Source organism: Salarias fasciatus, chromosome 1 (assembly GCF_902148845.1).
Source record: "Salarias fasciatus chromosome 1, fSalaFa1.1, whole genome shotgun sequence".
In the NCBI taxonomy this organism is placed as follows: Eukaryota; Metazoa; Chordata; class Actinopteri; order Blenniiformes; family Blenniidae; genus Salarias; species Salarias fasciatus.
The window spans coordinates 21,485,189-21,510,627 of record NC_043745.1 but is presented as its reverse complement, the minus strand read 5'-3'; the positions used below and the strand labels follow the sequence as shown (position 1 = coordinate 21,510,627).

Below are 25,439 nucleotides of genomic sequence, written 5' to 3'. Positions count from 1 at the left end.
GTGTGTGTGTGTGTGTGTGTGTGTGTGTGTGTGTGTGTGTGTGTGTGTGTGTGTGTGTGTGTGTGTGTGTGTGTGTGTGTGTGTGTGTGTGTGTGTGTGTGTGTGTTCTCGTATTTCTATCCTTGTTGGGGCCAAATGTCCCCACAAGGATAGCAAAACGTGGAACGACGTGCCTTGTGGGGACCTTTTTCCGGTCCTAAGTAGGAGAAACAGTGTTTTCTTGACCATGTTGTTGTTACTGAAAAAAGTAAAAGTGCAAAAACATTTCTTTAGGGTTAGGCTTTGTTGTGGTGTGGGTTAGGGTTAGGGTAAGGGTCAGGGTTAGGGGCTAGACATGAATGGGAGTCAATGGACGGTCCCCACAAGGATAGAAATACAAGACTGTGCGTGTGTGTGTGTGTGTGTGTGTGTGTGTGTGTGTGTGTGTGTGTGTGTGTGTGTGTGTGTGTGTGTGTGTGTGTGTGTGTGTGTGTGTGTGTGTGTGTGTGTGTGTGTGTGTGTGTGTGTGTGTGTGTGTGTGTGTGTGTGTGTGTGTGTTCCAGCAAAGTCTCTCAACAGCCACAAAATGCAATTCTCTGTTGCTTCTTTGACTAATTTTGTTCTTCATGTTGGTGCTACTGCAGGGCTTTTACTCGGGTCTGAGCTTAAAATGTTTTTTCACTGTCTTCGGCAAGCTTTTAGTGTGTGTGTGAGTGTGAGTGAGTAATTGTCGCTGCTTTGCTGAATTGTCTTGTTTGTGGTTGAGATGGTGTGATGTGGGTACTGGACGATGGGGGTCAAACTTTTTTTCTTTTTTTTTGTCTGTCTTCACATGTGTCGCTCTGAAGTTGCGAAAATGTGCACTGAAGTGTAAGTGATGTAAACAGGAGCCCCAAAGGTCCATATTCAGAACTACTGTCTGACTTATAATTTCTCATGTTTTATACAGTGTCTTCAATCATTATTTTGTTTTTATCTACTTCTTTGGTTTTGTCTCCCATTGAACCATTTTTGAAAACTATACTGACTTTGAAACTGTATTGTGTAAAATTATAATTTCTTTTGAACTACTTGAAAAGCATTATTAAACCAGACTTGATGAATATGTCGTTTTGCTGTGTGTCTAAGAGGTTATGTTGTCTTGAAGTTTGAAGTATTGTGACAGACTGCACAAGAGAACGTGATTATTTTTGCTGTTACTCTGATTTCAGCAGGATGGTAAAACGTGAAGCTTTTAACTCATTCCTGCCAACAAATGTTTCCATCTTTTAAATGCAAGGAAGTGTTTTCTTTGCTGTGCACACTGTAGCAGTTAAATCAATCTGTCAGTCAGTAAACAGGATTCATAAGAAGTACCAAGCACGCCTTGAAACAAACCACAATATGAGGCCAAAAAATAGAAAAGAACAGTGTGAATCTTTATTGTTCTTTTTTGTGAATGAGATTGGTTTGTCTCCTTACATCTATAATATTGACATTACTTGTGTGTGTTTTTAAAAGGTAGCACATTATTTCACATACGTTAAAAATACATTTAAAAACTTTGGAATCACTGTCATCTTTGAACATCTGACTAAATATTTGAGTTGGCATATTTCCAGCTGTGCAACTCCACGACTCTTCAATCTGCCCCAGTGCTCCACTGGAAGCTCAGGAATATTCCAAAGACAGCCGAGTAACAACTATAACACATAATCAGACACTTCTCTGGAAATGGTAAACTGCGGGGGTTTTTTTTAAACCCTTATTGTTTGAGGATGCAGGTCTCCATGTTGACTTAATACATTTACTTTTCATGGAACCTTTAAAACAAAAATAGATTTTGAATTTGCTCCTGAAACCAGCCTCGACATGAGAAATGAGATTTCTGTCCTGATGTTTTCCATCAGCGTCTCACAAAATGTGTTAGTTGTGCTTCCTTCTGTGCAGCTTTGGTGTTTGCTCTTGACAGCGCACAAAATCTTTGTCTTGAGACTTTTCAATGTGCTGTCCATCATTTGCCATGGCACAGAAAAACGTCCTGGAAAACAGAAAAACAAGGTTATTTATTTCCATCTTGTTATTAACCAGACAGGGATTATGATCAAGGTGTGTGTGGGGAAACTGTCCACTAGATGGCACTGCATGGTCAGTGATGCTGCTGATGATTGTGGAAGGATGGAGTGAGGAATTTTTGCTTCATGAAGTAACACATTTTCAAATAAAATCCCTTTACTGGGTACCTAACCCTGCCTTCATTATGTATCAGATACTATCATCTTTTAATGGGTTAGATGTTATCCTGGATGCGCCTGAGAGAAAGTTTGAAGTACTTGAACCTGATTATTTACAACCCTCGAATATGCAGCCAGGTGTTAAGCAAGTTATTAGAAATAGTACTGGCAGCATAATAAAGTAGTTAATTCTTTCAAAAGATGAGTTATTTTGATAGGATACCAATTTTTTTTTTTTTTTTAACTGCATTAATTTTGGTGATGTCTTGATAGTGTGTTCACAGGTGTGTTGGTGTGAAAAGGAAAGTGCGCGTTGTGTGAGAGGGGCTCCAACTCCAGCAGGTGTGCAGAGCTCCGCGTAAAGTGACATGACTCTATAACGGGTGATTTCTGACCCTTCCTGTATCACAACAGGTGAACATTATACCCGGTCTGTGTGATCATGTGAAAGTGTTTCCTGTCATGAATGTGACAGCCGGCCGCACCTCTCCTGTGTCTCCCCAGATTTGACGCTGATTCTGCCCACGCTGAGCCAGGGTTTCTCCTCCTGGACCCCCCAGAGGATGATGTTCAGCATATCGCTCCATGTCGTCTTCAACATGTCCGACCTCTCCCACCGCATCCTGAGCATCATCAGCTCCCCCAAGTCTCTCTCCAGGGCGACCAGGAAGCTGAAGCTTGTGTTACCGGCGATGCTTTCAGGGCTGGTGTGAAGTTTGAAAAGGACAACACACAAACATACAGACAGATGTTTGAAGTTACAACATCCTGCAAAACTCCATTCCTTATTTTTCTCGATGCGTAAAGCAAAGAGCTGCTGTTGTGCTGCTGTACAGCAGAAGCAGGACAGCAGATGAGATTTCCTCTGCTCAGACCGGTTTGCCTCAGGCCCTTTGATACACACAACACAAAGGATAACACAGTCGTCAGGGAGTAACGTCTTGATTGAATTATTCATCCCAACATTCCCATTTATAGTCCTCTCTTGTGCCACAGTCTGAGTTGTTTCCATGTGTGTCAGATGCTCTTTAAGCATGTTGTGGTTCTTTGTGGCGCTGAGAGCCCAGCTGCATATTGCATGTGTCATGAAGTGAGTGGAGATGTGATTTTCCTTCCGATGGGGCGGCGCTGCAGTACTCACAACGTAAAGGTGAGTTCTCCACTCTCGTCCTTTGTTCCAGTGAGGAAGATGGTGAGAGACGGCTCGATATCGGCCATCTGATTGATGAACTGGATCCTGAATTGGTAATGGTAAACTGAAAAAAACAGATTGAAAGAGAGAGGAAAACATAAACAGCCAAAAAAACCAAAATCAATCCAACAGAGTTTGTTCGATGTTCGACTTATACATTTGTCAATCTGAGTCAAGAGCTACATACGTTTGTACGGCATCTGCCCTCCTGTTTTCAAGAAGAGTCTCTTGGGGGTGCCGGTGCGGACCTTCTTGATGTAGTAGCCCAGCGTGTTGCAGCGATTCTTGCGGCAGTCCAGGCAGAGGCCCTTGTCAAAGGCCTCGCTGTTGCTGCACCGGTAGCCCTTACTCTGCTTGTCTTTATTCAGAATAGAGTCCATGAACAGACGGACGGCCCGCTCATGGGCACATTTCACTGTTTGTTGTAAATCTGTGGGAAGAAATGGAAAGATGCCTTAAAAAGATGAGACACACACAGGGGATGTCTTTCTTTTACAGATCAGAGTAGCTCCAGCAAGTGTTTGACCATGATCTGGGGATTGAGTTCATTATCTCCAAATCTTGACGTCTATCAGCCTGTGGTCCGCTCAGATCCTCTAAAAGAGCCTCATTATGTCTGTCACTCGTCTCCTCTGAAGGCTTTTCTTCTCAGTAGTTCCTGTAGCCTGAAGGCAGCTCAGCTCCAGCGCTGGATGGCACATGGCGCCAATTAACCACCAAGGATAACAGATGTTTTAAAGCAGTTCTCGCTGTCATATTATGCAGATGTGTTTTGGATTGAAGAGTACCACAAAATCCCAGAGCCACTTTTGTCACATTGCAGGGAATAAAATGTATGTGTCAAGAATGAAAATATGAATTCATTGCTGTCCATGTTCTGTAGTGTTTTGAGGTGGAAACTGGAAAGAAGAATGTTCCAAAAGATGGACCTTTGAATCACATATTTTGAGGGTCTTTGCTTCAGCTTCAGCATGAACACTAATTATTTATTTCCGGCAATAGAATGGCTTTTTTTTTCCCTGAAATTGAAAGACACCACAGTCCTCCTGTGTTGTGGCTCTCCAGAGAACTCGATTAACAGGAAAACCACAGCAAATCTGACACAATGCTACCACAGATTCTGGCCTAATAGAGTTAACAAGGTTCAGTTTTGCGTGACATCTTGCCTGTCCTGACTGTGTTGAGTCATTTCAGTGCCTCGCTGTCCTCGGCCTGGCCTGAATAAAAATAGTTTGTACCTGATTATCAGGCAGATTAAAACGCTATCCAGTAAGCAAGAGCTAACCCAGGTTTTTTTTTCAGTTTATCATATTTTTTTAAGACTGACATAAAGCTTTTTTTTTTTTTTTGCGCATTTATTTTTACATGTGCTTAAAAGAAAATCAACGTGGTGAATTAATTCTGTAATTAAAGATTTTTCTGCCTTAAGGGGTTAAAAATCCATTTAAAAAGAGCTGTGACTTTGTGTAGCACAGTGATTTTGTTAAAATATATGCAATTTTGGGGGGTTTGTTTGTTTATCTGGATGTATAAATAATTGAATTTTGTTTGAAATTTTAGAGTTCAGTAGGTCTTTGTACTCTTTTATGGCTGATCTAAGATGATATCTGTTGTTTTATCTAATTTGACATATTATTTTAGGTCATATTGATTTCTGTTTATGCAAAATAATAACAATGAATCCTTTGAAGATTTCAATTAAAGAGAACATCACTTTTTGCGGTTGTCAGGAGCAGTGGAGCTGACCTGGAATCTGTTATATTTAGAGATGATTTCAGCATTTGAACACTAGATTAACATATGTGAACTTAACACAATATTAGTAAACCTTGCCATGTGATGAAATCACAGGCAGAATATAGCATTATTGCTTTTTCAACAACAGGATTTGTGGCATAGCTTGTGAGCGCAATGAAGTAGGTTGATCTAGTGTGTCAGAACTTTGTAGAGCAGTGGTCTCCAAGCCTGGTCCTGGAGGGCCACGGTCCTGCATATTCCAGATTTCTCAGTTCTAACACATGGCTGTGGCCCTCTAGATCCAGGTGTTGTTACCGTACCGAGGACGCCGTGATGCGCGATTTGCTTCAAAATATGCGTCAGTTCACATCCCGGCTGGAAATGTCCTCCATTGGGGTAGAAGTCATAATGAGCCACGTCTTGCTTGATGCCCACGCTGAGGCCCATCCGTTCGCGGGTGAAGGTGTGGATGGCGTCCACAAACTCGGCGTCGTCCGGAGAGAGTCTGTCTGTGGGCGACATGCCTTCGAAGAACGGCCCGGCCGGATCCAGACCTGCACACAGACACACACAGCAGGCAGTCCTGTTTGTTTTGGATCAAAGAGTGAATCCCTCAATTATTTTATCACCCGCTCATGGTTGTGTGTTTAGTTTGGCTCGTGGATTCAAAGAGTGTGTCTGATGGCTCTGTAGTCAGGACGGTCAGCAGATAGGACGCTGGCGTGGGCTGTTCGCCACTTCTCTGCAATAATCCGTCCTACTTTATTGCATCTTTGCTGTAGTAAAACGCAAGTACTACAGCAAGTGACTACAGTAAGTGACATTTTGCAGTACAGCACCGTTAAAGTTGTGTAGTGCATGTGCACGTACCTACCTGTCACTTCGTTGGACACTGCCTCATTAATTCTCTTCGGCTTCAAAATCGTCGAACCCTGGTGTCAACTTTGAGTCCACCTAGCCGGATTATTTCGTCAGTGATGTCCTGGTACCACTTGTCCTCCTTGGTGGTGTGCTCTACAGTGACGGCTTGTCAACCTGCTGGCAACTTGTTTTTGACGGCTATGCTAACAGTGATAGCCGGAGTTACTCTCATGCCAAAGTGTCCCAGAAGTCTCCACGAACTCTGCACTGCCTCTGCCTTCAAGCGGTAGTCTGCAAATGGATTACCGCCCCTGTGGAGGCTGTGGATTGTCTTTGTCGGTGTGGCCATCATCCACCGCGGCTCACCTGGAGTCCGGCTAACTTGTTAACTTGGGTAAAGTTAGAAAGATATTCACAGATTCGGACTTTGCGGATCAATAACTCGTGAATAAAACAACCTACTGACACACCAGACCCCTCTTTCTAATCAGTGTCACGACGACTGTGAGCTACAACCTCGTTTTCCGTTTATGACTCTTAAAGGAGCATAGCGCAGTTTTAAATATTAAATTATCAATTATTCACACCTACACACGTTTTCACCTTTGCCTGATGGGCAGCAAGAGCTATTTATGCAAGATCGCAGCCGCTCCTATTTTCCTGTGCAGGGAAATATTTTCGCTGTGCTGGAGCTGCGCTGCATGCGAGCGCAGCTCCTGACTTACAGAAGCCCACCTGTGCTATTTCAGAGCAGAAAAAAACTGTCTTTCTTGTTTCTTTTTGTTTTCTTTGACGCCAAACTGCGCATTTGTTTGAATTTGATTGTTTTTGCGTGTTTTTGAGCCTGAGGAAGACCGTGATACGGTCGAAACGTCGCTGTAAAAAAAAACACGCACTTTCCAGTTTTTCATCACTTTGAGTTTATTTTATTTCTTTTGTTACTTTGGTTTTCTTTTCTTTTCTTTTGCTTTTACTTACCTTATCTGTTTCCTTGTGAGTATATTCGGCTTAGGCCGTGATGGAAGAAAATTATGGTTGGACCGTGGTTTGCCGCGGGGCTTGCCGGACCGTGCGCGCCACCGTGGGGCAGCGTGTTAATGGCAGCATGAACAAGAGGAGGCTGTCAAGAAACTAAAGAATGCGCTAAAAACTGCCCGTGTTCTGAAGTTCTTTGACCCAAACAAAACAGTTGTGATACAGGCAGATGCATCCAAAGACGGTTTAAGTGCATGTCTGATGCAAGAAGGACATCCAATCGCCTATGCATCCAGGGCTCTCACGGGCACTGAGAAAAACTATGCACAGATAGAGAGGGAGCTCCTGGCGGTCGTGTTTTCAGTCAAACGCTTTCATCAATACGTCTACGGAATAAAGTTTGATGTGCAGTCAGATCACAAACCATTGGAAACAATCCTGAGAAAACCACTGGGAACTGCACCGTCCAGACTACAGCGTCTGTTACTTCACCTGCAGCGCTACGATCTCAGTGTTATCTACACCCCAGGTAAAGAGCTTCAAATAGCAGACACACTCTCACGAGCCACTACAGATGAGCAGAACAAACAGTGTGACATTTTTGATGAAAAAGTGGTGTATGCTCTTGAGCCAACAGAAGCACTGAGCACAGAGACTCTTGCTCAGTTAAAAGCAGAGACACAGACTGATGACATATTACAGACATTAATGGACATTCACAGGCGAGGCTGGCCGCAACACAGAAAACAAGCTGACAACAGAGTGTTACAGTACTGGCCCATGAGACACACAGTATCTGTAAGAGAAGGAATATTGTTTGCAGGTGACAGGATCATACTACCAAGCAAGATGAGATCAAGCATGTTACAGAGACTGCATGTGGCACATCAAGGCATGCAGCGCACCAAAGCCCTGGCCAGAGTTCACTGGCATTGGCCAGGTATGTCAAAGGACATTGAGAAGATGGTTGAGTCAAGTGCAATTTGCCAGCAGTTTCAACCATGCCACCAGAGGGAGCCAATGATCTCTCACGAAATCCCAGAGCTTCCTTGGCTGAAATTGGGAGCTGACATATTTAAAATAAGTGGTCAATCATTCCTTATGATTGTGGATTATTTCTGTAAATACCCAGAAGTGCTGAACATCAGGGACAAAACGGCTCACAAAGTCACGAACAAAATGAAATCGGTATTTGCCAGAGTAGGAATACCAAAGGAGATTGTGTGTGACCATGTGCCATTTGCAAGCCAAGAAATGAGAAATTTTGCAAAAGCATGGGGCATTAACTCACTCACTCAAGCCCTGGCTATGCACAGTCCAATGGCCTTGCAGAAAGGACGGTGAAGACGGTAAAATATCTGCTGAAAAAAGCCCACCAGACCAACTCTGATCCTTTTCTCGCACTTCTGACTTTGAGGAACACACCTTTTACAGGAATGGACTTTTGTCCCGTACAAATGCTCATGGGTAGGATCCTACGAAGCACCTTACCCAGCTCGAGCACAGTGCTGCAACCCGCAATTCCTGAAAATGCTCATTCTACGCTTCAAAACCTCCAGAACAGGCATTGCACATACTACAACAGAGGCACAAAGAGACTTCCCGTGCTGCCGCCTGATGGGACTGTTCACATGCAAACTGAACGTGGATGGCGTCCTGCCGTTGTAAAAGCTCCACGTGCTGAGCCACGGTCCTATGACATAGTGACATCTTCAGGACAGCAGTACAGACGCAACAGGAGACATCTGAGGAAGACACCCAGCTACATTCAGGTGTGCACAGAACCAGACAATCTTGAGGATGACCAGGGTGGCACCTCTGACACTGGTGCTGCGGAGACTTGTCGTGTGGAGTCTCCTTCTCCTCCAAAGACAGTTCAAACCAGAGGTGATCGTGCCATAAGACCACCGGAACGGTCCTCCCCCTCCCTTCTTGTTCTGACGTAAAATGCGTAATTTCCTGGGCGCCAGTGCGGGAATGTCGCCGGTTGACACGCAAAGCAAAAATTATATATATTGAAAAATCCCGCGACATGTTGAAGGAGCCGATCGGCTTAATCTGCATTTTGTCATCTCCACTAGTAGTGGCTTGGCTAAAACGGACATTCATCGACATTTAAAAGTTACGCACTATAGCTTTAATTTATAGGTAATACAATCTGACATCTCCTCCCTGACCTGCCACCTTAAAGTGGTGGGGGAGTTTGAGTGCCCACGTGATCCCAGTAGCTATGTTGTCTGGGGCTTTATGCCCCTGGTAGGATCTCCCATGACAAACAGGTCCTGGGTGATGGGCCAGACCAAGGGCAGGTCAACAGCCCTTATGAATATATTACAATTGAGGTCCGTGACATCGCCCGGTATGGCACAGCCGGGGCCCCACCCTGGAGCCAGGCCTGGGGTTGGGGCTCGCAAGCGCAAGAGGATCCGACCGATAGTCGAACCTCGGATTCAGGAGGAACAATGCGTTTTTCCTCCTGGTCGTGGAACAGTGGACCAGCTCTACACCCTCCATAGGGTGCTCGAGGGTTCGTGGGAGTTTGCCCAACCAGTCCACATGTGTTTTGTGGACTTGGAGAAGGCGTTCGACCGCGTCCCTCGTGGTGTCTTGTGGGGGGTGCTCTGGGAATACGGAGTCCGGGGCCCCTTGTTAAGGGCCGTCCGGTCTTTGTATGACTGGAGTAGGAGTCTGGTCCGCATTGCCGGCAGTAAGTCGGACCTGTTCCCAGTGCATGTTGGACTCTGGCAGGGCTGCCCTTTGTCACCGGTTCTGTTCATTATTTTTATGGACAGAATTTCTAGGTGCAGCCAGGGGCCGGAGGGGGTCTGGTTCGGGGACCACAGGATTTCATCTCTGCTTGTTGCAGATGATGTTGTCCTGTAGGCTTCATCGAACTCAGACCTACAGCATGCACTGGGGCGGTTCGCAGCCGAGTGTGAAGCGACAGTAATGAGGATCAGCACCTCCAAATCCGAGGCCATGGTCCTCAACCGGAACAAGGTGGCTTGCCCTTTCCAGGTCGGTGGAGAGACCCTAGCCCAGGTGGAGGAGTTTAAGTATCTTGGGGTCTTGTTCACGAATGGGGGACGGATGGAGCGTGAGATTGACAGGCGGATCGTCGCAGCGGCTGCAGTGATGCAGTCGTTGTATCGATCCGTTGTGGTGAAGAGGGAGCTGAACCGAAAGGCGAAGCTCTCGATTTACCGGTCAATCTACGTTCCCACCCTCACCTATGGTCATGAACTTTGGGTCATGACTGAAAGGACAAGCTCCCGGATACAAGCGGCCGAAATGAGCTTCCTCTGTAGGGTGGCTGGGCGCTCCCTTAGAGATAGGGTGAGGAGCTCAGTCACCAGGGAGGAGCTCGGAGTAGAGCCGCTTCTCCTCCACATTGAGAGGGGCCAGCTGAGGTGACTCGGGCATCTGTTTAGGATGCCTCTTGGACGCCTCCCTGGGGAGGTGTTCCGGGCATGTCCCACCGGGAGGAGACCCCGGGGAAGACCCAGGACACGCTGGAGAGACTATGTCTCTCGGCTGGCCTGGGAACGCCTTGGGATCCTCCCAGAGGAGCTGGAGAAAGTGTCTGGGGACAGGGAAGTCTGGGCATCTCTGCTGAGACTGCTGCCCCCGCAACCCGGCCCCGCATAAGCGGTTGAAGATGGATGGATGGATGGACAATCTGGCATGTTTAGGTGTTTGATATTTTCCTCAGTTAAAACAAAGATTTTGTTTTGGTAAAAAGGGAGGATGTAGTATATAGTGCTATGCATATATACGCAGTTAAAATAGTGCCCACTCAGGAGGCGGAGTAATACCTCCTAGTGATGCGGCCGTGACGTAGTTCGGTTGTTATTGTTAGCATGTTGCTAGGGATGCTTGAATGCTCAGTAAAAGAGACCGAAAACTCAACCTGATGTCATCCCTGTCTTCCCTGCACCACGGATTCATCTCAAGATGGTAACAGAGATTACTACACCCGCTTTGTTTATATTCGCGTTCCTCCAAAGATGGCGCTGACACCCAAAATACACCACGGTGTGACGTCATGTTCACCTCCCGCTGGCCTGATATCCTTAAGTTTTGTTTACCGAGGTATTAGGCATCTGCCAGGCGATCCTGCCGGAGTACAAAACAAAACTCCCAGACGCGATTGATACAGTGCATCGGCTCGGTCAACCACGGAAAGATATCATACAGTTTGCCACCCGCTTCTACCATGACAAAATCTGGAAGGCTGCAAAGAAGTCAGCATATCTACAGTCCAAGAACCTGCGCTTCGCTGAGGATTTGTCTCCAGCCTGCAGGGAGAGACGAAGGCAGCTGTGTCCTCTGGTGGCCAAAGCACGCGAACAAGGGAAAACTGCCAACTACATCAGAGGGCGAGCCTTTGCTGAAGGAACTAAACTGATTCCAACTACTTGAAGGTGATAACTACATCGTTGTTTGCAAGGCTTATGCCGAGGAATGTTAGGACATGATTTTTATGGTTCATTTTTTTGCAGGGTGATTGTTCAAATTGAAATTTACACCCTATCAGACTGTAGGAATGAACACAGACAACTTTACTCAGGAGTTCTTTTATTTTTATTGCCTTATAATTAATGTAATGTGAAGATAAGCCTGAAAATTTAGATGCCTTTTGTAGCCTACATGTAACAGTTGAATTCTGGGCTGTGATCCAATCAGAGGACTCGATTCGCTCTAGGAGTGGAGAGTAAAAGACTGAACGCAGATTGATTGAAATGACGGTACCTTTTTTATAATTGTGCAAATAGACAAACAAAACAACAGACAAGGAACACAAACAATAAATTGATAATTATAAAAAACAAATGAACGTTCAACAGAAAAAAGAACCTATATACACGCATGCGTCACTCAGTACAGCGCGTCATTGTCCGCCAGAAAACCACACGAATAGGGATCCGTGTGTCAGGTGGGAAAGCAACCAGTTCAGGTTCCACTTGTGAGTGTCCAGAGGGAAATCCAAATTGGGGAAGGGGATGTAATGATTGAAAGGTGGCCTGTGAATGAGTTGCGGGGGCAGAACGAAGGGCAGCTGCAGTGTGATGTATCCTACCAGCCTGACCGAGGCAGAGCAGAACAGAGCAGGGCAGAGCAGGACAGAGCAGGGTCCACGCTTGGTCTATTTCTCCAAGTTTCCTCAGGCTCTCGTGCCTGACTGGGCCTTCTGGCTCGCCATCGACACCTGGCCAATTCCGAAGTTTGCTCTCTGCATGGCTCGGCTACAGACGGCTGACGGCTCTGGCAATCAGCTCCTGCTGCTTCCTCCTTCCCAACATGTCCCCAACGCGACTAGCGGCCGCCATCTGCAGCCTGAGTTTGTAGACTGCTACTGGGCACACTTAGTCACGTGACCGCGTGACGTCACGACGCACGGTGCGGGAGAAATAACTTTTTTTATGAAGAGAACCAAGGGAGAAAGGGCTTTTCTCACCTGGGTTACACTTTCTTTGTTTACAGCTTATATGTTTCTCTGAATATAGAACCTAAGGTGGGTCAGCTCCTGATAAGGAAGTTAATTCTCCTAAAGTTTATCCTATCTCTATACACATTTTGTTATGTCAATTCTTGTTATTAATATGTGTCTTTATCCGTTGTTACCTTTAATGCCAGGAGGTTGCGAAATAGTATGAAGCACAAGGCGTTGTTTCTGTTTGCTAAGAAGCACAAAACTGATTTCTGTTTTATCCAAGAGTCACATTCAGTTCCTGATGATGGTAAATTTTGGAGGTCCCAATGGGGTAATGAGCTGTGGTTGGCTCATGGATCTGAACGCTCTGCCGGTGTTGCCATTCTAAAGCAACTTTTCACGATCCTTGTTGTTAACTACTTGTGACCCATCAGGCCATTTTATCTTCCAAGTGATAGACATTGAAAACACAATAATTGCAATTGTTAATATCTACAGTTATAACTCACATAATGACAATGATGACCTGTTGGGAACTTTAGAGAATCATATTCAAACTGCTTCTAATAACTTTCCTATCTCAGGTATTGTAATAGGGGGTGACTTTAACATGATACTTGACCATAATCTGGACAGTTGGCCTCCTCGTAACTCAGCTGCAGTCAATGAAAATCTGAAAGTCTTTATGCAGAAATTTAATTTAATTGATGTTTGGAGACACCAACATTGTAACTCTAGTGTCTATACATGGAGTAATAGAACTGCTACTAGGAAGTCACGGATTGACTTTTGGTTAGTTTCTAGTAACTTGAATACTGATAAAACATTAGTTAATATTATTACAACACCATTAAAGGGGCTGTATCATGGTTTTTTAGCTAGTCCAAACCCTAGAAATGGCATTAACATGGTAATAGTTTATTTTTGGTGCTAAGGAAAATTAATTCTGTGTGAAATAAAAGATTTTCTGGGGCTAATTCTGAAACCCGGAAGAGAAAACGCTCTGTTTCACTGAAAATCCTGGCTCTCCCCCTGTGGACTTTGACTGACAGCGTACTTCAACCAATCAGCGCTTCAAAACAAATATGCTAGCTAGCTTTAGCGCTTTAGCTCTAGCTTCTCTACACACAAAGACACGCAAAAACGTCTTTTCCTGTTAGAAACTCACCAAGCGCAGACCCTTCAGACTCTTGCTCTTGCTTGATTGTTGCTTTCAGATGATGGTTAAAGTTTAACTCGAAAAAAGCGGCAACGCTGATTGCCGAGGGCCTGCGGGAGGGGGGCTCAGGGGAGCCATGTTCACCATGTGATGTCAACGTGGGAAACAGACCGTTTTCACGGGTGCGGGAGGGGCTGCCTCTCTGAACAGCTGAAACGTGAGGAAAGCTCAAACACGCAGGCACGAAGGAAAAAAATGCTTTGGGGGTGTTTTTGGTGAGTACATAACTATATAACAAGGTTAAAACATACAAAAAGTGAATTTTGCATGATACAGCCCCTTTAACTGATCATAATGCAGTCGCCATATCTATTCCTTTACATTCTGCTTCCACAAAAATAAATAGGAATTCTTATTGGAAGCTTAACAGTTCTCTTTTAAAACACGAGGCAGTTAAATCAGGCATAAAGAGGATAATAGCTCAATTCTGGAATAAGGCAAATGCTGATGATGCTTACGTAGCAATTAGGAACTTATAAAATTTAAAACTGCTCAATATTTGAGAAACTATGGCAGTACCTTGTCCAAAAACCAAAGAACAGAAGAAGAAAAAGTAATCTCTAATACAATTTCATTATCTCAGAAAAACCCTGCTGATTTGTCACAAAAGGAGCGCTCCGATCTTATCTCTGAACAAACTAAACTTAATGAAATCTATTTGCAAAAGGCGAAAGGTGCCTTTGTAAGCTCAAGAAAGAAGTGAATAGTGTTATGAGAGTGAGTTGATAGGCGCTATCCTCTAGCGCCCTCTTGTGGTTCTAGGAGGCAGGGTTAGGTTCAGAGAAATAAATGGCTGCCAGTACGTTACGAGTCCACGTTATGAGTCCTTCATTCCGCCGTACCTCCAGTCAACACCCACCAAGACATGGTGTCAGAAGTTCTCCGGGACAGCGGGTAAAATAAAGAAGAACCTTCTGCTGTTATCCGGAGCGAACTCGCGCGGTAAGCCACAAAGAAACGAGTGCTAACGAGGAGAGCTAACCTATTAGCATTGACCGCTAACTCGCATGGCGGAAGACGGCGCCGTAGCAGCAGCAGTCCCCATGGCCTTTCAAGTGCCGCCACCACCAAAATTTGACTTTAAAAAGCCAGAAGAGTGGCCAAAGTGGATTAAACGGTTCGGAAGATTCAGAATAGCTTCTGGACTCGAGCAACAGCCGGAGGAAAGCCAAGTGAACATGTTAATCTACACGATGGGAGAAGAGGCAGAGGATGTGATTACATCATTGAACCTTACAGATGCGGAACAGAGTGACTACAAAACAATGGTGGACAAGCTGCAGAAACACTTTGTCGTAAGAAGAAATATTATTTTTGAACGTGCAAAGTTTAACCAAAGATAACAGGAGTTAGGAGAGACGTCTGATAGCTTCATTACATCACTGTACACCCTGGCAGAGCACTGTGGCTATGGTGCGCTGCACAGTGAAATGATTAGGGATAGACTCGTGGTTGGGATACGTGACAAGCAGCTCTCGGAGTCCCTGCAGATGGACTCGGAGCCCACACTGGAAAAAGCAGTCTTGAAAATCCACCAGAGTGAGCCGGGGAAGAAACAGCAGGATCTTTTGACGCGTTTAACGCGACTGCATTCGCGTGACAAATGACGCCGCGCTAGATGCACGAGTTTTATCGCTGGTGTGTGAATTCATTCGCGGGACGCGTCACGCTGGTACAAATATGCAAAACAAAACATCCTGCAGATACATCACAGCCCTACTCATCACCGTCTCCTGCACAGTGGGCAGGATTTTTCTGTCTGTCCCACAGTCCTGTGTGCACCCAGCTGTCTGTGTGTGTGTGTGTGTGTGCGGGTTTTGTTCTTTTTTGTTTTTATGACTGTTTTTACTGTTCAGCACTTTTATGAATATGAGAAGTGCTTTTACAAATAAAGATTGAGATTGAGATGCTCTGCCTACCACCATCGCTGCTCTGTACCTATTTGGCATGGGCATGTCACCTCCGGCTGCGGCCGAGGCGCCGGCATCGCATCTGGCTGCATGCTGCGCTACGGAGGCGGTCTGAGCTCGGTGAGTTCCACCATCTTCTGCAGGAGCTGCGTCTGGACGGCCGGGTCCAGCGCTACTTCAGGCTGACGCTGTGTTTCCAGCAGAAGCGGTGAACGAGTGAGATCGCGCTCGCCGCTTGCCTTGGCATCATGCCAACTGTTCTGCGTGGTCGGAGCCCTGCTGTCCTACGTCAGCACGTCTGTGAAGACCTCCACGCTGATAGGCTGTCCTGGCGCGAATTCGCTTGAAAGGTTCAATTATTTCAACTCGAGTGATGAGCAATGGAGCGGTGGGTGGCGGGCGGCAGCGAGTAGCAGTGCAAGTCAATGGGCGCGTGGATTTTTCCCTGGAAACACTCGCCGTCCACCGCCCGCAGCTCAAGGTTGAGCGACAATCGCGTCATTACATTGACTTTGTATGTAATCTCGTCGCCCGAAAAATTCGCATCGCGTCCGGTGGAAACACACCGTTCCACTCAAACTTACTGGAGAATAAATACACACGGTGAGCTCAGTGCAGCGCACTCACTTGCGCTCTCTGTTCACCAGACGAGGTGCCAATCCTCTTTATTTTTCAGTGACAAACCGGAAACCAAAACTAAACAACACATCCTTCGAAGATTGTCTATTGCAACACAATGACAGATATCGCACTCCAACAGGGGTGCGTGCGTCCCCTCGAGTGCCCGGGGTAATGCGTGCGTTTGTGTGCGCGCGTGTTGGAATCCTCTCACGGGCCGGATTGGACGGTTCGGCGGGCCACATTTGCCAACCCCTGCTGTAGTGATTTCGATGGTAAAATCGACCAGCAGTATCCATCATATTGAGAACAACTTGAATGTAACTCTCAATTACCTTATGGAGAAATAGAGGGTATCACATAATCCACTTCACATAGTAAAATTATCAAAACTCAAGCAGCCATCAAAACATGCGAAAAGAAATAACATTCTAAGAGTATTTTTTGTGAAGTTGCAAACCATCTTTTCTGATCTTGAAATCAAATGTAAACATTAGAACACAGCACAATGTTTCAGTGCTAATTACCGTATTGGCCCGAATATAAGACGACGCCGATTATAACACGACCCCTATTTTTCAAAGATCATTTTGTGAAAAAAAAAAAAAATGCTGACGACAATAAGGTCGCTCATAAAACAACTTTTTATTATACAATTATTATAAACTCAAAAACTCACAACTGAGATAACATTTCACGAGATATAAAATGAAAAAAATATTACTACAGTATTGCATAAAAATATATTCTCTTTCTCAAAATAAGCAACAAATAAGAAGCCTCAAGGGGTCAAAACTGCATAAATTATGTAGATAACTGTCCAGTGCCTTTAGCTGAATCACGGCTCTGGTGATGGACATTCCGTCTTTCCGTTTTTCAGAGACGTATTCACTCACCCTTCTATCAGTCTCTCTGAAGCGTCGCTCTTGGGACCACGGAAAGCTTTTCTCATAGCGTTAGCATCTGTAGGCGTTTTTTCTTTGCTCTCCCATATCGAACGAGGCGTCCTGCTACACCATATCTCCTGGCAGCTTGGCAGTTGTTTGATGACTCTGCTGCGTTGATCACCATCAGTTTAAAGTTGGTATCATAACTTCGCCTCTGTTGTTTGCTCGGTTGTCCAGCGTTCGAGCAACCTTGTTCCAGATGATCCGCCATTTTTCATCAGATCATTTGATCTCATTTCATCACTCCACTCGCTCTGGAATCAGTGATACTTTGGCTCCATCTAGCGGCGCGGATGCGTATTGACCATCTACCGTAAGTTCGCGATTATAACACGACCCCACTTTTGAGGATGCAATTTCTGGAAAAAAACATTGTCTTATATTCGGGCCAATACGGTATATCATGAAATTTTTAAACTTTAAAATGCCATTCTGCTTCGTAATTGCTAAGCCCGCCAATCCACTGAGACAATCAAAGCTCAACGCACCAATCCCCGCCGTGTGATGGCGCAGCACCACGGCCCTCGCCAAGGCTATATTACCAAGGGCGAGGCCCCCACAAACCTTTCTTCCTCAGTTCCTACGAGGCATTAGAAGCCATTTCTTCTCTCCGAATCAAAATTTTTCCGCCGTTCTACGGATCAAGATGGATTCACCGGCTAGTGACTAGCCGTCAACGGGCATCAGGCCGTTCACCTGCCGCTCCTGCGGCGCTCCCCTCATCGAGGGAGATTCTCACAAGCACTGCTTCATCTGCCTTGGCTGGCAGCATCACCGGCAGCGGTCCTCCTGCACGGCCTGCCTCGCTCTGCCGCCGGAAGAGGTTCAGCGGCGAATGGCCTTCATGGGCGACACCCCTCCAGTTCCCGCCCGCAGAGACAGCACCGACAATGCCGAGGACACCGCTGCGCCCGTTGCCTACGAGTGGGACGAGGTCAGCGGCAGCTTCAGCAGCAGCAGCTTCAGCAGCAATAGCGCTTCGGTGTCACGGAGCTCAGCGAGACACGATGATTCCGCCTCCACCGTTTCCCACGCCAGCCGCCAGGACAGCCTCCGCGAGCCTGTGGAACACTTCGCGGGGCTCTTAACATCTGCTGCCGAGGCACCGGCCTTGCACTGCCGTCGCAGCCTCCGGAGCCGGTTCAGTGTGACTTTGCACTTGGGCTAGCAACCCAGTCACGGACTCGGTCCCGGACTGCGGTGGTATGTCCCGCCGTGCCATCTTTCCAGGAACATGCAGAAGGACTGGGGTACGCCGCTCACCGCCAAGGGCGTGGTGAAAGACTACCGCGAGTATTCCTGCATGGACAGCTGGCCGCCGGTCTCCGGAGTGCCTGTGATAGAGGGCTCCGAGAGACTGTGCCTTCTTCCCAAATCCTCCGCCTGGCCTGGTGGCAACCCCATGCTGCTGTCTGAGAGAGACAGGCACATGGTGAGCTTCCTGGATCGTGGTTATGCTAGCGGCAACCAGACGTTCGTCCTAGCTAACGCCATGACCTTCCTGCTGGGCTCTGTGGACAAGATTTGCCACGAGAAGTCCCAGCTCTCTCCAGAAGACATTGAAGAAATCCAGAATACGGCCGAGGGCCTGATGCGGATGTGCAGAGCCATCGCCATCAACGGAGGCCGTTGTCATGGCCAATGCGCAGCTCACCATGAGGCATCTGTGGCTTGGCCTATCTTCACTCTCGGAGCGGGACCAGTGCGGAGTCCTGGGACTCCCACTGTCCACCTCCTCTCTCTTCGGACCTGATATTCAGGTCATCATCGAGCGCCTGGAGGCTGCGGCGCGAGGCTCCCAGCAGCTTGCCCCGCACCTGCAGCCCCGCCGTGAGCCGCTACTGCAGCAGCGACGTTCCAAGGAGCAACGACGTCCAGCCCCCTGGAGTTCCCCGGCGTCTGGCCAGACCCGACCATCTTCCCATCGACTCTCCTTCCGGGGCGCCTACCAGCCGAGACAGCTCCACACTCTCGAGTCGCGGAGCGCCCTGTCCGCTCGTAAAGTATCTGCTGTCAAAAATGTAAATAAAGGCCGTCGGGCACGTTACACGTTAGTTAGTGCACGTTAGTGCAGCAGTTCTTCCTTTCCCCCATGTTTTTTGATTGAAAAGTATCAAACTCGGCGAGGCCTTTCTTCCTCCCTTCTCCTGCTCCGGGATAAAGCGGCTGAAAATTGTGAGTTGAACGCGCACAGTCCCGCCCGGACGCGTGCGCCGTCATCGTCTCTTCGTTCACGCTTTTGCCACACAGCGGCTGTGGATGCGGGGCATAGCAGCGAGCTGGGGCCACTAGCTTTCCCGCTGTGTGCACCTCGCAAGCGGAATGCTGCTGATGTTCTACAGGCATCCCGCAAGCGCGCCAGGTTGCATTCTCCACCGGCTTCGGCTCAGGTGAGCTCTTCAAAATGTCAGAGCGACGCAGCTGTGCTGGCCCGGGTCCCCACCGTGGGGCATCCCAGCCCCGGCAGCACCCATCACGCTCCCGGCTGCCTTTCTCTGTCGGCTTTGGCTCGTGCTAGCACAGCGAAGCGCCACAACAGCGGAGCGTCACCGGCCCGGGCCCCCGCCGTAAGGCGCCCTGCTCCCGACATCACTCGTACCGCTCCCAGTGGCGTTTTCCCACCGGCCTCCGCTCGTGTTAGCATAGCGAGGTGTCAGAGCGGAGGAGCCGTGCCGCCCCGGGCTCCCGCTATTAAAAGCCCCGCCTCCGACTTCGTTTCCGAGGTCAGCGGCCCGGGAAGCCACGGGCTCACACCGCCTCTGTCCGGGTTGTCTCCAACAAAGTACCGGTCCGCGGCCCCGAGGCGCCCGCCCGCGCTCATTAATGGGACGCCCCCCAGTCTCCCGAGGCCGGGAGGATGGCTCATAACATTTCCAGACTATGTTCCTCCCCCTCCCTCCCTGCTGCAGAGAAGCTTGTCCACGCCTTTGTTTCCTCCAGGCTGGACTACTGTAACGCACTCCTCATCGGGATCTCTGGCAGGAGCCTCCAAAAGCTCCAGTATGTACAGAACAGCGCTGCCAGAGTCCTGATGAGGGTGCGGAGGAAACATGAGCACATCACTCACATCCTTCACACTCTCCACTGGCTTCCCATTCAGGCCCATATAGAATACAAGATCCTCCTGCACACCCATCACTGTCTGCACGGTGCGGCCCCCACCTACCTCACTGAACTGCTCACACCACACACCTCTGCCCGGACCCGGTCAGGCCAACTGCACCGTCTGGTTCAGCCCAGGACACGGCTCAAAACCATGGGTGACAGGGCCTTTGAAGCCGCAGCTCCCCGTCTGTGGAACGCTCTTCCAGACCACCTTAGGGCCCCACAGATGGTGGACGCTTTTAAAAAAGGACTGAAGACCTTCCTTCTTAGAAAGGCATACCAGCGCAAATGTTGCTTTTGTATTGTAATGTTTTTACTCCGTGCTTGTTTTCAACCTTGTGCCTATTGTAGCACTTTGAAATTTGATTTCAAATGTAAAGTGCGTTACAAATGAAATATATTATTATTATTAAGGCTGTGACTTTAACGCGTTAGTTACGATTAATTAATTACAGAAATTTTAACGCGATGAAAAAATTATCGCAAATTGTCGCGGAACGTTTGTCACCGGACGAGTTTCACCCGGACATATTTCGCTGTGATACAACAACGAAACAGCTCCCGACTTGGTGACTTTCTCATTAAATCTGGCGACTTTCCAAAGCCTCCTGGCGACTTTTTTTTTTTTTTTTTTGTCAAAAGCGACTAGCAACAAATTTAGCGACTTTTTCTGGAGCTCTGGAGACGTGACAGGACGTCTCGTTCTGCAGCTGCTGTCCTCAATGAGCTGCGGGTGCTGCGTGAGTCCCTCCCCCGTCTCAAAGCACTCACAGCAGTCAGTCTCAGCAGCGCCCCCTGCTGCAATCAGAGCAGAGAGGAGACCCACACCACTCCTCCACACTTCAAATGAATCGCGTGTGCGCAAATACGCCACTGCTCACTTGCTGACAAACCAAAATAAACAGAAGAAAGTTCATTTGTAGTTGTAAACATATTTAGGGTGTTTTTTTAACTCACATTTTGCTTCTCTCATGACGTTATTCCTCTCTCCTACAGCGTCCATTGCAATGGGGTATTTTCACAGCTTCACTACCTCCTGAAAATAGCTGTGCACATTAATTTCCTGTCTTGCATTATTGGCCAAACTGATTAATCCAGGTGTGTCTGGTTTAGACTGCTGCAACAAGACACACCTGGATTAATCATTTTGGCCAATAATGCAAGACAGGAAATGAATGTGCACAGTTAATTTCAGGAAGTAGTGGAGCTGTGAAAATGGCCCATTACATGCAAATTGCAAATTAGGTAACAACCTCATCTAGCGACTTCTGGCGACTTTTAGGACAGCCAATAGTGACTTTCCTTACTGGGGAGTTGGCAACACTGCTCCCGACGACAGCGCATTACTTGGTCTCGTGCACAGAAAATTTAGATTTAAAAAGCCAGCGGATGGCAGCGTGGATAGAACCAAATCTGTATGCACATTGTGCAGCAAAGAATTTGTATACCATTGCAGCACATCGAGCCTGCTATATCATCTGAATGCTAAGCCTGTCGCAGCAGCGGCCAACACGCAAGCCTCGCATACAGCTAGAGTTGAAGAGGACGTCACTCCGACTACTTCAAGGACCCTCGCCCAGCCCAACAAAAGTTGCACTAATCAATGTGTATTGGTTTATTTGTCTTGGTTAAATTCCTCTTTCCTTGCTGAAAAAATGAAGAGTGTTTTGTTGCTTAAGCTTATGTATCACTATATTGATTCACTATACCAAAAATCCATTAGAAAAAGAAAGGTTCTCACTGATCTCAGGTCAAATATCGATATGCGATTAATTGAGATTAATTAATTACAAAGGCCTTAATTAATTAGATTTTTTTTTTTTAATCGAGTCCCTCCCGTAATTATTATTATTATTATTATTATTATTATTATTATTATTATTATGGAAAGTAACAAAGTTTTAACATTGTCACCATAGAGAAACACTCACCAGTAATTCTTCCAATTTTCTCCGGACCTTCCAAGTAGCTTCCAGCAAAGCCAGAGATGTGAGCGCCAAGACTATAGCCAATCAGATGAGCTTTTCTGAGTGGGTACTGATACTCTTGCTGTTGGGGATTTATGACATTGATGTTAAGTTGGACACTTCAGTAAATAACTTGATTGGTTTCTTCAGAATGAACAGACTGAACGTTGTTACATGTATGAGATATATGGAGGAATTTTCTCTCTCTCACCTGAAGAACCTGCAGCAAATGAGCAATGTCTTTTCCAATGGTGCGGGTGCTCTGCGCTGCTTTGGGGTAGTGCTGACAAGCCAGAGACATCCAGTCGGTGATAATCACGTTTATGTCCCCAAGATGTGTCTTCAGGACTTGGGCCAGCATGTTCACCCAGTTCTCCATGATGCCATCCACCTTCAGAGCAACATGGCTGTTAGAAATGTGTTTCTTATTGAGGCGCTGGCATGCTGCTGTGTGTGTGTGTGTGTGTGTGTGTGTGTGTGTGTGTGTGTGTGTGTGTGTGTGTGTGTGTGTGTGTGTGTGTGTGTAACTCTGGATTATGTAAGCATCATGCTGATTAATTTGGCTAAAACACACATGATTAATCACCCAGACCCAAGAGGGAAAACGCGAAACAAAAATTTGATCCTAATCAGAAGTTTGTTTTAATACATTTCTGCAAACATGTCAGCATGCCTCTCCACGTCTGCTTCACGTCTCCCTGCTCCAGGCTTTTGATCCTGTTTCCTAGTCAAGTTCAGTGTTTTGTATCCAGTGGCTCAGCTCAGTGAAGTGTAAGGAAAGCGGGAGTTGACCTTACCGACCACCCGTGAGTGATGATGATGAGGGGATTACTGCTGTTGAAGCCACAGGAGGTGAGCGTGTGCAGCTGCAGAGGGTCCAGCGTGCAGGTGTCATCGTCTCCCAAAAACAGGCTGAAGTCTGAACTGCTGACATACGGCTCCTTCACCCTCAGCGCTGAGTCCGCTGCACGTCACAGATCAGACAACACAGCGTGAGGAAACAAACTGCTTTAAACTCATGGCACTAATTTTTGCAGCAGTGGAATGATAATTGATGACTACTGTGAAATCACTGGTATTACAAGTTTCGGTGTGCTATTGATTCATGTTGTGGGAAACAGTTGCAGAGCTGCTGTCTCTTTGTCTTGGTAGTTTTAACTGAGGTCGACCTGCTGAGAGAGGAGCTTTGATGTAACTGCAGCAACTCAGTAAATGAGCTTTTTACATGCAGATAGTTTGTCTCACTATTTGACTAAGAGCAATTAAAGTAAAGCAGGATTTACTATTCAAAGAAACTTACTAATCATTGTTGCAGTAACTAGTAAAACAACTAGTAAGTATCATTTTCAGAAACTTGAACAACACTGATGGTTACTATGATTAGTTTGAGTTGAATCTGAGGGAGGGGGCGGGATCACATCTGTACCGTCCTGTTCAGACCCTTCTGGTTTTCAGTCTAAAACCCATCCAGAAGCACTTTACTGCGTGGGGTCACGGATCACCCACCCTTCACATCCACCCTTCACATCCACCTTCACCATGCTGAAAACCTCAGCTCGAAAACATCTCACATGTTGTAGATCACTTTCCACAATAACAAATGATTCCACTTTCTTTGTAGCGTCTTGAGATTCTTGCTGAGCCTGTTTATTGTTCTTCAGTGGTTACATTCATGATGCCAGAACCCTCAGAGTCTGAACTCTCAGTGATACAGTTTTCTTTGGAGGAGCTCCGGTCACTGATAGGAAGCCGACGATAAAGAAAGTCCCTGTCTCAGCGGAAGCAATCATCCCTCTGTTTATCAAATCCCACATTTTCTTTGGTGTGTCTTTTCCCTTTGGTAACAGTTTGCCCATGTAAACATGAAGAACAGTATAAAACCCAAGTCTGATTCGTTTGCAACAAAGCACAGTCTCTGAGTACTGAGTGTACTTCTCAGTTTGTTCATTGCAAGCCTGTCTTTCCTGTATCTATATTTAGAGATGAAATGTAACACTAGATCAAAGGACTCATTTTGTTGATAAAGGCCAGGCAGTTGTGGAGATTCAGAGGGAAACGATCCTTGAAAGTCTTTTTGAAACTTTTGAAAAACATCACTTAAACTGACATTTTATCGCACACAAGCAAACATAATGATTTTCTTTCACGCAAACAAACAAATCATGTTTAAGACTCTCAAAGAGAGAATAATCTACAATATCAGTAAAATGTGTGTGAAGTTCTATACAATATAGCTTCGTCAATATAATTTATAGTCAAAATTGCAGCGTACTAAACCACGTTTACCAGAAATGTGCATGAAGGCCTGCTTTGCTTTCAGGCTTAAAAGACTGAAGTCTCTGTTCACAGTTAAAAAAAAAAAACTGTTGCCATGTGACACATTGGGTGTGTTAGAGTACAAAACCTGTTTACATCAGTTAAAATGCATTCAGTACGCACACCGGTTTCATTAGAAAATAAAAACCACCAACTTGTAGTCATGATTTTCCATTAATACGAAGGTTTTTCATACATCTACTCAGCTGTACTAAAATTAAATCACTTTTTTTGTGTGGAGATGATATTCACTCACCTGCTCTGTTTCCTTTGCTTCTCTTCCCCTCACTGAGGTGACACATTAAGAGGAGACAGCACACGATTTTGACCACAGACATGCTGTCCAACACACTTTAATATTTTCATTTATGACTTAAAGTAGGAGCTAAAGAACTGTACTCTTCAGCAGAAGTAGGGACACCCGGAGTAAAGGTTTGTGGATAAGGGGGATTTAGTCATGTGCTGATTGGCTGGGGTGGGTCGTGCACACCGGCCACATTGTGAAATAACATGTGAAGCAACATGCTGAGTGGAACAGAAAGTTGGAGATGACACAGGGTCGCTCATTTACATTCTGTCCATAAGAAAGATTTAACAAATGAGAAATGCTGCTCTTTATGTATCAGCTATATTAAAGCCCCACATTCTGTGTTGCACAAAACCAGAACTAGTGAGAACATGTAAAAATTAAATGTGAAATCTCTCCACATTGTTGCAACACATGTTTGAACAATGAGGGGGGAAAAAAAGGACCGGCACTGAATACAAACATACACAGTCATTTCCAGTAGCCTAATCTCAGCTGTCACTGCTTATTACCTAATCCTGAAGCTCCAGGTAACCTCACTTTGATTTAATCCCAGCCACAGCTTTTCTATAGAAATGAAAATATGCCATCACTAAAGAAATTATTCAGCCACGTTTCGCTTTTCTCACCCTGACCTTGACTTAACTGGAGTCTAAGTA

General features: G+C 46.3%; 1 protein-coding gene across 1 annotated transcript; it reads right to left on the bottom strand.

Annotated features, from left to right (window-relative positions):
* Positions 1 to 1,772: 1,772 nt before the first annotated feature.
* Positions 1,773 to 24,811, bottom strand: lipca (lipase, hepatic a). The gene is made up of 9 exons (XM_030088942.1): positions 24,730 to 24,811; positions 22,955 to 23,121; positions 22,369 to 22,548; positions 22,122 to 22,239; positions 5,442 to 5,675; positions 3,572 to 3,814; positions 3,334 to 3,448; positions 2,678 to 2,896; positions 1,773 to 1,999 (listed from the first exon to the last, which is right to left on the bottom strand). The coding sequence occupies exons 1-9, from the start codon at positions 24,809 to 24,811 to the stop codon at positions 1,885 to 1,887; spliced, it is 1,473 nt and encodes a 490-aa protein (XP_029944802.1). The 3' UTR covers positions 1,773 to 1,884.
* Between the last annotated feature and the right edge of the window lie 628 nt (positions 24,812 to 25,439).

What these genes read in the sequence shown, in the direction of transcription:
- lipca (XM_030088942.1), bottom strand. Translation starts at nt 24,811, where the DNA reads ATGTCTGTGGTCAAAATCGTGTGCTGTCTCCTCTTAATGTGTCACCTC. An exon ending in GAAAATTGGAAGAATTACTG is followed by an intron (nt 5,676 to 22,121) that starts GTGAGTGTTTCT and finishes GTCTGTGTGCAG; the next exon opens with GTCTGGATCCGGCCGGGCCG. An exon ending in CGCGCATCACGGCGTCCTCG is followed by an intron (nt 3,815 to 5,441) that starts GTACGGTAACAA and finishes TTCTTCCCACAG; the next exon opens with ATTTACAACAAACAGTGAAA.